This window comes from Pipistrellus kuhlii, unplaced genomic scaffold, assembly GCF_014108245.1.
Source record: "Pipistrellus kuhlii isolate mPipKuh1 unplaced genomic scaffold, mPipKuh1.p scaffold_m20_p_11, whole genome shotgun sequence".
NCBI lineage: Eukaryota > Metazoa > Chordata > Mammalia > Chiroptera > Vespertilionidae > Pipistrellus > Pipistrellus kuhlii.
The window spans coordinates 39,952,945-39,964,988 of record NW_023425416.1 but is presented as its reverse complement, the minus strand read 5'-3'; the positions used below and the strand labels follow the sequence as shown (position 1 = coordinate 39,964,988).

At 38.0% G+C, this 12,044-nt stretch overlaps 1 protein-coding gene across 13 annotated transcripts in view; it reads right to left on the bottom strand.

The window, feature by feature from the left end:
- The window catches only part of RBMS3 (RNA binding motif single stranded interacting protein 3), a 615,090-nt gene that overhangs the window by 229,422 nt on the left and 373,624 nt on the right, over positions 1-12,044 (bottom strand). For all 13 annotated transcript variants that reach the window (XM_045579333.1, XM_045579337.1, XM_045579338.1 and 10 more), the window contains one exon: positions 8,871-9,028. In XM_045579333.1, the coding sequence (XP_045435289.1) occupies positions 8,871-9,028 (158 nt within the window). The remainder of the gene's footprint in view (positions 1-8,870; positions 9,029-12,044) is intronic.

Genomic DNA, 12,044 nt, shown 5'->3' with positions numbered 1-12,044 from the left:
ATATGGATCCTATCATGAATAGAAAATCAGACAAACCCAGATCTGAACTCATTCTGCAGAAAACCTGGTTAGTACTACCCGGGAAAAATTAGGAAACTGTCTAAGACACTGTCACAGAACAGAGCAGACTGGTGAGATATGGCAACTAAGTTCATGCTTTCAAAAAGAATTTGGGTACAGAAATAGGAGAAAATTAAATTTGAAAAATTAAAGCTGAGATAATGAAAGAAATCAATGAGAAAGCCTGCCATTAAAGGCACTGGAATGCATCATCACTTTTAATCAGTCTCTTTGAGCTGCAATCATATTCCAGTCCTAGATATTGTTAGAGATTACATCTCTTTTCTTTCCTCTATGATCTAACAACTTTGCCTTTCTTCTGCTGCCCAAATATGTGAAGTTGGCCTCACGATGGATCTCCTGTTCCCTTTTTCCTTTGCCAAAGATGCTCTCTTCACTCCCCAACCCCACCAAGAGACTCTCCTGGCTGGTTCCTCTTTATCATTTGCATCTTAGTTTAAATGCTCTCTCCTCAGGGGGCTCTCCTGTCCCTGACTCCAGCCTCTGATTCTGCCATATTCTCCACTGCACCTCTATGTTTCATTCTGTTTTCACAAATCTTTAATTATTTGATATTTTAGTATTTATTTGATTGCATGCTTTTTGTTTCCTCGAATCAATACAATATCCACCTATGAAAGTAGATATTTATCTTTTCTGTACACCTCTGAATTACTGCATCTAGAATAATTACTGGCAGATTAGCAGTGCTCGAGACATATGTATCAGATGAGCTGAATGAATATAAATGAATGAATATGTCTTATATATCAGGAAAGGAGGCTCAGAGAGATTAAATAGTGCTAGAATATAGATAGGAGATGCAGAATTAAGATGCAAGCTCAGTTGCCTCTGACCCATTAACCTGTGTTCATAATCACACAGAAAATAGATAGGTTGGTCCAAATTATAGAAAACTGAGACTGTAGGAAAGATCCTAAATAAAGAGACTGACACTAGTAGTCCAAATGAGATGTCCAAGTTTTTCCTCTTTATTGGCTGGAAGCAGACAGACAGCCTACCTCAAAGGCACACAGCCTTTGGATGGCCCAAGGGTCCCCGTCATGTTTTGTGCTTAGAGCCGGGAGAGCAAACAGATCTTACTGGTCCGGAGCACACTGAATGGCACCACTTCCAATCTAGAGGCAACAAAATTCTCCCATTTCAGTTTCTCATGGGTAAATCATATTCAGATCTCCCCTCCCATTCTACAGAGGCAGGTCATTTCAATTTTTTTATTACAAACAATAACATATTAGTATGTTTTTCTTCCCTCTTTAAACATATGCACTGAGCCAAACTGGCAAGGGCTAGACAGTCATTTTCAAGGCACACATTCTGCCCAATAAAAAAGTTTTAGCAATTTGCTTTATAATTTTTAAAATTCCTATATTTTCATTATGTTTATTCTGAACCAGAGTTCTCATTCTATCTCACCAGGTGAGAAAAGATAGGGGGCAAACAGATCAGGCAGTAAATGGAAAATCAATTAAGTTTTAATGATATTCAGAGTTATAAGAATACGATTTTTAATCCTCTATTTATATTGATTTTTAATAATCTGGCTGATATTTGTCTGCCAGTAACCATGATTGATTTTTTGTGTTTTGTTTTTTCTTTCCTTTGTGAAAAGAAGAATTGAAATTATTTGGAAAACTTGCTCATTTGGTTAAGAGAATTGAGACACAGGGCTTCCTCTGTGTTAAAAGTCATTCAAACAAAACTCCATGAGAATCAAATTAAAAGCACTGGAGAGGGGCGGGAAAAACTACAAATACAAAGGTCTCTGTGCTCAGCAGTCTCTCACGCTCTTTAGCTCACCAGGGGACAGTAAATGCATTTCTTAAAGAGGGTCTATGTTCCCAGATGTTGAGGCTGGACTGTGAGAGCTCACCCCCCACCCCTTCTCTGCTTTGGGTCATGCTTTACCAGCCTCTCATAATACTTTTTCAATGTGATTTTTGTTAGACAAACGGGCTCATGTTTCTGGGAATGGGAAATGGATAACACGGAGCACACAGTCCCGTCCCTCCAGGCCAGGGCTGATTTATGCTCTGATCCACACCCTCTAAGGCAAGGTAGTCTGTGGGCACCCACTGGCCTTGCAATAATGGGTCTGTCTATCAGCATTCCCACCATAACTTCTGTTTTTAGAGGTTTATGACTTGGCTATAAAATGCTGCCTGGAGGGGGGTGGGTCGTACAGAATTGGTTTAAGTTACAAGAGAGTTAAAAACATAAAAAATAAAATAAAATGTCTGTGAAGTCAGACACTATCTAGTGCTTCTGGAACTTGGGAAAGGCTGTAATTGTGCTGTCTGTGCGCCCTACTGGCATTCACATCGGTGCTTTGAAGTTCGTGTTTTAAATATAAAATGAAGATTCTACTACCTTTACTTTGAAGAGATGGTTATCAAAGAAGATTAATGCACAGCTTTCGGGTAAGATAATAATGTGGGGTTTTCTCTCTAGTCAAAACAATTCGAGGATCTCTTACACACGAATTGAGGCCCACATCTGGTGGCTAGAAGTGACCAGTGGTAATATTCAAACTGAAGCCTGATGAAAAAATGATTCAGGCTTCACGAATTGAGGTGGTAAAAAATTCAAGAGCTACCTACAGTTCACTACTACAATTACAGGCTAGCTGTTCCCCCAATCATTCTTTTAATAATGCTGGTGGCACTGAGAACTTTTAGAGAAGAAACAATTTGTGAACCAACAATAGCTGGGATAATGCTACTGTCGATTCCTCCAATGTCTCAAAATTGGTTTTTCCTGAAATGCTATCTTCCTGCATATTGCTTTAGTAAAAAACAAACCTACAAAGAACTTAAAAGCGATTTCAGCCGAAACCAGTTTGGCTCAGCAATAGAGTGTTTGTCTGCTGACTGAAAGGTCCCAGGTTCGATTCTGGTCAAAGGCATGTACATCGGTTGTGGGCACATCCCCAGTGGGGGGTGTGCAAAAGGCAGCTGGTCGATGTTTCTCTCTCATCAACGTTTCTAGCTCTCTATCTCTCTCCCTTCCTTTCTGTAAAAAAAAAAAAAAAAAAAAAAAAATCAATAAAATATATATATATATTTTTTTTAAAAAAGCGATTTCATTGGTTTACTATAAAAAAATTGGGGGTGGGGGGGGGGGGGGGGCGCAGAGCCCTAGCTGGTTTGGCCTAAGGACTGAATTGTCCCAGGTTTGACTCCAGTCAAGAGCACATGCCTGAGTTTCGGGATCGACCCCCAGTAGGGGGCATGCATGAGGCAGCCAATCAGTAATTCCCTCTCATCATTGATGTTTCTATCTCTCTTTCCCTCTCCCTTTCTCTAAAATCAATAAAAATATATTTTTAAAAATTTAGGGGGGAGCAATTTGCATCAGACTCCATTCTAGATTCTAGGAAAGACAATTAAGAAACATAAGGCTTGGCCTCTACCCTAGAGGAACAGGAAGAGAGTTGGCTTCATGATAAGTATAACTTTGAGTGTGATAGGGGCATAAACAGGAATCCACTCCATCTGGAAAAATATCTAATAATGAGGTCTAGCAATCTGAGTTTTTAAGAGAGCCTCCTGTTGATGCTGAGAACCTATGCCCTTAGGCTCTCACATTTTAGAGAGCATCAGAGACACCTGAAGTGCTTGTTAAAAACCCACCACTGCATCCCACCTACCCCCCACTCATTGCTGATTCAGTCTGAGGTGGGGCTCAAACATCTGCATTTTTACAATTTCCCAGTGAGTGCTGCTGTCCTAGAAAGGACACTTTGAGAACCATTGTCCCAAGGCATCCATTACATGTAATCCATTAACTTCTCTGACTAGCTATAGCTATGTTCTATCTTTGGAAGAATTCAGAAAATAGTGACTCAAAGTATTTGTTTTGTGTTTCAGAAAGTGAGCTCCTGATAAGAAAGGCTGAGGAGGAAAAAGACAATATTTTAGAAGCCAGAAATGTGTGCAAGAGTTAATTCATGTATGATCAAGTTAGTTAAAGTAGTAGCTGCAATTGTTTGAGAAAATGCAGAGCACATATTAAACTGTGGGGAAGCAGGAATTTGGGCAGGTCTATTTACATATGCAATAGCCAAAATTCTTTTCTCATTCCATCAAACTGGTAAATCACATGGGATCCTGCTTCTTAAAATTTCAGGTCTAAGGTAATGGAGAATGAAATACTTATTTTGTTTCAGCTTCCTGGCTTCTTACAAGAGAGGCAAGTCAGATTTTCTTGAGATTTCTCAGACATGAGAAATCATTGGCTTGCTTTGAACCTAAGATTTCCTTTACAATCCACATGCCACTTTATGAAACTGGAAAACGCACGAGTTAGAGTACAGAGACCTAAGTTTCAGTATTGAAATGCAACCAATAATTCATATTTAGAGTTCAAAGTTTTAAAAATTACTTGGGGTTTAGTCATTCAAAACCTTCATAAAAAGATTAATTATGCAATCTACCATTCCCCCATCTATCCATCCAACAATAAAAAATTTTACTTCAGTAAATGTACCATCCAAATGGGTGAAGAAATAAAATAGTGAATTCGTTATGATCCTGATAAATGTATTAAAAAACACACAAGACACAACTTTGACAAGAACTATAACAAGAGAACTTAACTTTGTCTAAAGGCTAGAGCTGGAAATCAGTGAAGTTTTCTTTAAAGAAAAGACTTGTAAGCCTATATTTGAAGGGTGAGTAGGCAGAAACTAGAGGAAGAGTCACATATAATAATGGAGAAGGGCAGCTTATGTCTAGGGAGGGAGGCAGGAAGACAGGCTGGGAAGATAAGCCATGTCAGAAATAATGATGTCAGGGATAATGATGTCGGAGGTCTGAATCCAGTTACTCAGACCATATGGGAAGGAAATCAGCAGGCCTCTGACTTGATCAGATTTGCATTTTTAAAGAATCTCTCTTGTGGCATTAAAATGCACTGAAGGACTGAGAGGATACATTCAGAGAAGATAACAGTAATTTGAAATTCCCATCCTTATTCAGTTTCAAAAAGAGAAAAAAGAAATTTATGGATTTTTACTATTTCATGACAACACATGCTGTGATTATAATTTTACCCCTTACAGTGTGCATCACGTGGTTCCGCACATAAGGAACATATTCTTCATTTTAAGCAGACTCAACATGTGCAGAGAAGACACAGATGAGAGAAATGAACAGCCCGGTCTTTACGTTATGTGCTAAATTGTGTCCCATGCTCAGATTCCCATGATGAAATCCTCACCCTTTTCAGGATGTGACTGTATTTAGAGACACGGCCTTTAAAGTTGTCCTTAAATTAATATGAGGTCAGATGGGTGGGGTCCTATCCCAATCTCTACTTAAGAGATTAGTACTCAAACAAAAGGGAAGGCCAGAAGAAGACATGGAGAAGAAAGCCAACTATAAAACAAGGAGGGGAAACCAGACCTGCTGACATCATTATTTTGGATGACTGGCCTCTAGAATTGTGAGAAAATATATTTTGTCTAAGCCACCCAGTCTGTTTGTATTTTGTCCTGGCAACCCTAACAAACTAATATACTTAATGCAAAAAAAAAAAATAATAATAAATAAATAAATAAAATCCTCTGTTAAAAAAAAATCACCATAGATATTCTTAGAAAATATGTTTTGTTGATTTAAAAGATGTTCATTTCTCAGCAGGATTACAAGGGAAGGAGAAATTAATTTTCCAAATAGAGTTCTTTGGGGTGCGAGAGGTGGGGGTGAACCAAAGGAATGTGCTTGCTGTGTGAAGCGTAAGAGTGATTACAGTGAAATCCCACACTGGTCAGACTTCCAACTGCAGGTTGTGCACTACCCAAGAATGACTACATTGGCAAAGCAGAGCTAATCACACCACTTCCGCTTTGACCATGAAAATCAACTGTTAACAGTGTTCTGAAAACTGATGTTTCATGTATACATTCAAGTCTGGGAGACTTTCCTCATTTTGCCCAGTTCTCTTCAAAATCATCAAACATGTACCTTGCATATATCTACTGGTCTACTATGTGTAGAACATTGTGAGGCATATAAAGAACTTAAAGGCATGGTCCATGACCTCTGGGAAGTCAAGACAGAAATCAACTAATATTTACATTACAATCTGCTATCTTTCTTTTTAAAAATTTTTTAAATTGATTCTGGAAAAGGGGTGGGGAGAGAGAGATAGAAACATTGATGACAAGAGAGAATGATCGATTGGCTGCCTCCTGCATGCCCACATTGGGGATTGAGCCCACAACCCAGACATGTGCCCCTACCTGGAATCAAACCGTGACCTTCTGGTTCACAGGTTGATCCTCAACCACTGAGCAATGCCAGCCAGGCTGCTATCTTTCTTTAAAAAAAAAAAAAAATGTCCCCCATTTTACCCATCTCTATCTCAACCCATCCCACCCCAGGCCTTCACCAAACTATTGTATGTGCCCATGGGCTATGCATATATATATTTCTTGATTAAGCTATTCCTGTCCTCCCACAGTCCTCCTCCTGAGATCTGTCAGTCTGTTCCATGCATCCATGCCTCTGGATATATTTTGTTTGTCAGTTTATTTAGTTCATTAGATTCCACATGTATGTGAGATCATGTGGTATTTGTCCATACTACCCAAAGTAATCTATAAATTCAATGCAATCCCTATTAAAATACCAATGGCATATTTCACAGATTTAGAACAAATATTCTAAAAATGTAAATGTAAATGGAACCAAAAAAGGACCCGAATAGCCTCAGCAATATCAAGAGAGATGAACAAAGTTGGAGGGATCATAATATCAGATAACAAACTATACTACAAGATCATTATAATCAAAACTGTCTGATATTAGCATAAGAAAGGCACACAGACCAATGGAAAGAACAGATAACTCATAAATTAACCCATACCATTATGGTCAATTAATATTTGATAAAGAAGGCAACAGCAGACAATGAAGTAGAGATAGTCTCTTCAATAAATTGTGCTTGGAAAACTGGACAGGTACATGCAAATAAATGAAACTAGACCACCAATTTACACCATACACAAAAATAAAATCAAGGTGGATAAAATACTTAAATATAACTTGCAAAATGATAAAAATCCTAGAAGAAACCTAGGCAGCAAAATCTCAGATCTCTCACAGAGCAGTATTTTCACCAATGCATCTCCTAGGACAAGAGAAACAAAGGAAAAAAATAAACAAATGAGACTACATCAAACTAAAAAGCTTCTGCACACAAAAGAAACCATCAGCAAAATGAAAAGGGAACTCACTGCCTGGCCAGTGTGGGTCAGTGGTTGAAGAGTGACCCATGAACTGATAATCATATGCCTGGATTGCAGACTAGATCCCCAGTAGGGGTTGTATAGGAGGCAGCCAATTGATGATTATCTGTCATCATTGATGTTTCTCTCTCTCTCTCTTTCTCCCTTCCTCTCTCTGAAATCAATTAAAACATATTACAAAAAGAAAAAGAAATGGGAACCCACTGTATGGAAGACCATGTTTGCCAATGATACATCTGATAAGGAATTCATTTCCAAAAATATAAAAAGAACTCATATAATTCAACACTAGGAACAGAAACCATTAAAAAAAAAATAGACAAAGGACTTGAATAGACATTACCAATAGATAAATGAAGAAATGTTCAGCGTCACTAGTCATCAGAGAGATGCCAACAAGGGTGGGGGGACATTAACTGGGGAACTTATAGGCATATAGTCATAGCCCATGGACACAGACAATAGTGTGGTGAAGGCCTGGAGTGTCAGTGGAAAAAGAAAATGGGGACATTTGTAATACTTTCAACAATAAGATAGATGATAGATAGATAGATAGATAGGTAGATAGATAGATAGGTAGATAGATAAAACTCCTGTCATGTGCTGTCTTTCAAAATGGGTTTAACAGGAGTTGATTTGAAATGGTTTGCCAAATGATGATAGGGTTTGTCACAGTGGACACTCCTGTCTACAATGGACTAACTTTCAGATGACACCAACATCCATCCATTCATCACGGGAAGCCAGCGGGAGACATGCTCACACCAAGCCATGGAGACACAGCTTTTCCTTTTCTTGTGAGCTATTGAACAGTTTCTTTTTCTCTGTGGTTTCTTTAGCTTTGTTTTTTATGAAGGCACAGCAGGTATAACCATTTTAATTCTGTTCCTGGCTAAGACCCTCCTTTATAAACATTCCCTTAAAGTAAAAACGTCTTCCTTTGATGTCAATGAAAAAAGTGCCATCTGCTTTTTCTTCTATTTTTCAGTTGTGTAAAACATCAAAAATCACACGGCAAGGGCCTCTGACATGCAGATGCCCTCTGGATCTCCTCTTTCAGTTTTGTGTTTCTTCAGACTTCCCAACAAGTCCTGTTTCTCTATATCTTTCTTCTCTTCTCTCTTCTGCAGGCTGAGAAATGCTATCATCTCATTCTTTGGAAATCAATGCAGAACCATCTGGATGCTTTGTTCACGCATGGCTCTTTAGCTTTGGGGTACAGGGCATTTATTATCCCTAACAGAAATTGGCAGCATCTGATTTTGTTGATCTATAGCCATAGAGATGCTTGGCAACTCAGTATACATATCATTATGACTCCAGACACATATAATAAACATTTGATGTACATATTTTAGAAAGCACAACCAATTTATAATTACATTGGGATTCTCTGTCTTGAAGCAAAAATACACAGAATAAATTTGATAAACTGATTTTAAATTTTCTATTTCGTTGGGCCCTAGTGCTAGAAAGGCCCCAGAATTAAGAGGAAATGGTGAGGAAAGATAAATAATATACAAAGCGAGTGTTTTACCTGGCAAAGCCAACGCCTCGGCTGACTCCGTTAGCATCTCTTAGTATTCTTGTAGAAATGACGTGTCCAAAGGGTTTCAGCATATTCTCAAGTTCCTGCTCATCCATGGAAATGGGGAGATTTGAGATGTATAGGTTTGTTGGGTCTTGCTCTTGTTGCTAAAGGAAGGAAAGAAACAAATGCAGTAAGTTCTAAATATTGAGAAAATTACTGCACAAATGGATAAACTTTTGATTAAACTGTAACTGGGCTCTACTTCAGCATGGTCTTGAAATTTCTTTCACTAAGGGAATTGCTTTTCTTCACTGAATTCCCTTCTTGCAAGAATGTTTCTTATAGAAAAATATCATCAATGAAAAGCAACTTTTCTGCCCAGCCTTCCTTAGAAAAGACTAATGAACTTTTATTGCAATTGAACTCAGGTAAATAAATAAATTCTTTTTTATTACTACTACTAGAGTCCCAGTGCATGAAATTCATGCACTGGATGATCCCCAGGCCTGACATGCCATCAGGGCCAATTGGGTCCTTCCAACTGCTGGCCAGGGCCTTCCTTCCCCTGGTTGCATCGTTTCACGCTGCCCCTTGGTGGTGGCACGTTATAGCGGGTGGTCAAACTCCCAGTAGGTAGAACTCCCACCAGAGGGGCAATTTGCATATTAGCCTTTTATTATATAGGATTTACTTTTACTGTTACCACTCACTTCTAGTTGCATTTACAAAGTGCTAATAATGTGCTAGGCATTGTTTTCAACTCTTAATATGCATTATTTCATATCCTCAATATTGCCCTAGCTGGTTTGGCTCAGAGGATAGAGTGTCTGCCTGTGGTCTGAAAGGTCCCAGGTTTGATTCTGGTTAAGGGCACATGCCCGGGTTGCAGGCTCGATCCCCAGTAGGGGGCATTCAGGAGGCAGCTGATTAATGATTCTCTCTTATCATTGAGGTTTTTCCTCTCTCTCTCTCTCTCTCTCTCTCTCTCTCTCTCTCTCTCTCTCTCCCTTCCTCTCTGAAATCAATAAAAGTGTATTTTTTAAAATTCTCAAATTGTTACTATTTTAAAAATATATTTTCATTCATTTCAGAGAGGAAGGAGAGAGGAAGAGAGAAAGGGAGAGGGAGAGAGAAAGGGAAACATCAATGATGAGAGAGAATCATTGATTGGCTGCTTTGTACATGCCCCATACTGGATTGAGCCCACAACTCTGGCCTGTGGCCCTGATGGGGAATCAAATCGTGACCTCCTTGTTCATAGTTTGATGCCCAACCACTGAGCAACATCGGCCAGGCAATTGTTAGTGTTTTTACAAAACTGATCCCTACCTTGTCCAAGTTACACAGCTAGTAATTACCAAAGCCAGGGCTGAAATCTGGGGGTATCGCTAAAGTTCTTGAGCTTCACTGTCCTGCTGTACTGCCTTGTACCAGACCAAGAAGGAAAAATGCATAATCACAGAATAGCATCATTAGCTTCAGTATCAATGCAGGACTTGCCAGAAGTGCAAGCTCCCAGGCCCCACCCAGAACTACTAAATCGGAAACTTGAGGGTGAGCTAAGTGGTCTGCCCTTTGAAAAGTCTTTCAGGTGATTTTGATGACTGCTCAAGTTTGGGAATCACTGCTATAGACCATCCATGAATATTAATATGCAAATGAATTGTGATGCCTATCATTTTCAAATCCAGCAACAATCATGCTTAAGTAAGTTTTGCTTAATAGAATGGGAAACCAAACAACTTCTAGGATTATTTCTATGTACATGAATGTTCTCTTTCACATAATGAATTAATAAATTGGAACTTAGTTGTATGTATGACTCAGAATAACCTGACATAATTAATTATTAATATTAAAATATATCAGTTATATAATTGAACCATTATACTTTAACTAAAACAGCCTTAACTTCAAGAATAAGTGAGATTAAATAGGAAAATAGAAATCCTAAAGTTTATAGGAAATGACATTATGTAATAGTAAAATATCTTTTGTAAAGACTTGGTATCATATGTTGCAGGAAATATGGTAATGTATAAAATTTGATATTTTATGCACAATGAAAAAACACAACACACAAGATTCCAAATATTATTTAAGATCAAATAATAATTCTGGTATGAAACTAAAATCCACTATTTTTAAAAAGCTTTAAATATTTAGATAGGCCATGATATTTTTAGTTAGCTTTAAGATTAATAAGATCTATGATTATGTTCAGTTTTTATTTTAATTTATTTTAATAAATATTTTTATTGATTTCAGAGAAGAAGGGAGATGGAGAGAAAAATATAAATGATGAGAGAAAATCATGTGTTGACTGTTTCTTGCACATCCCCTATGAGGGATCTGGCTCACTACCCAGGCATGTGTCCTAACTGTGACCTGTTTCATAAATCAACAACTGAACCACACTGGCAGATCATAGGTTCATTTTTAAACATAGGTTAGTTTTCAAATATTTATTTACCACCACAGAAAATAGTAAAAATAAACATATAATCAATCAGAAAAAGACAGTACAACGTATTTAGCAATAGTGTAACTCTCTCTCTCTCTACACACACACACACACACACACACACACACACACACACACATACACACACACACACAAAGTGGCATGATCATAGAAAGAAAAGAGAGATAATATTATCCTTCCCTCCTTTCCTAAATTATAACGACCATGGTTTGTTTTGTGGTGTGTGTTTTTGCTGAGATGGTGAAAAAAAAGAAAAAGAAAAAAAGAAAAAGTAGTGGTTTAGCCCTAACGTGTTTTTCTCAGTGGATAGAGTGTCAGCCTAGGGACTAAAGAGTCCTGGGTTCCATGGAATCCAGTCAAGGCACATGCCCAGGTTGTTGGCTCAATCCCCAGTAGGGGATGTGCAGGAGACAACCAATCAATGATTCTCTTATCATTTATATTTCTCTCTCTCCCGAAATCAATTAAAAAAATGTATTTTAAAAAATGTGGTCATTCAGGTTCGTAATAAAGAACCTCATGCACATACCCAGCATTTATTTTTAATCTTCACATTGTTACTCTAAATGTAGCTGGGAAACTATCATTGTATTTATTGGGCGATGAGAAAATAGCATGAGAGACTCATCATTTTGTCCAAGGACAATCCAATAATTAGTGACAAAGTTAGAACCAGATTTAACAACCAAGTTTCC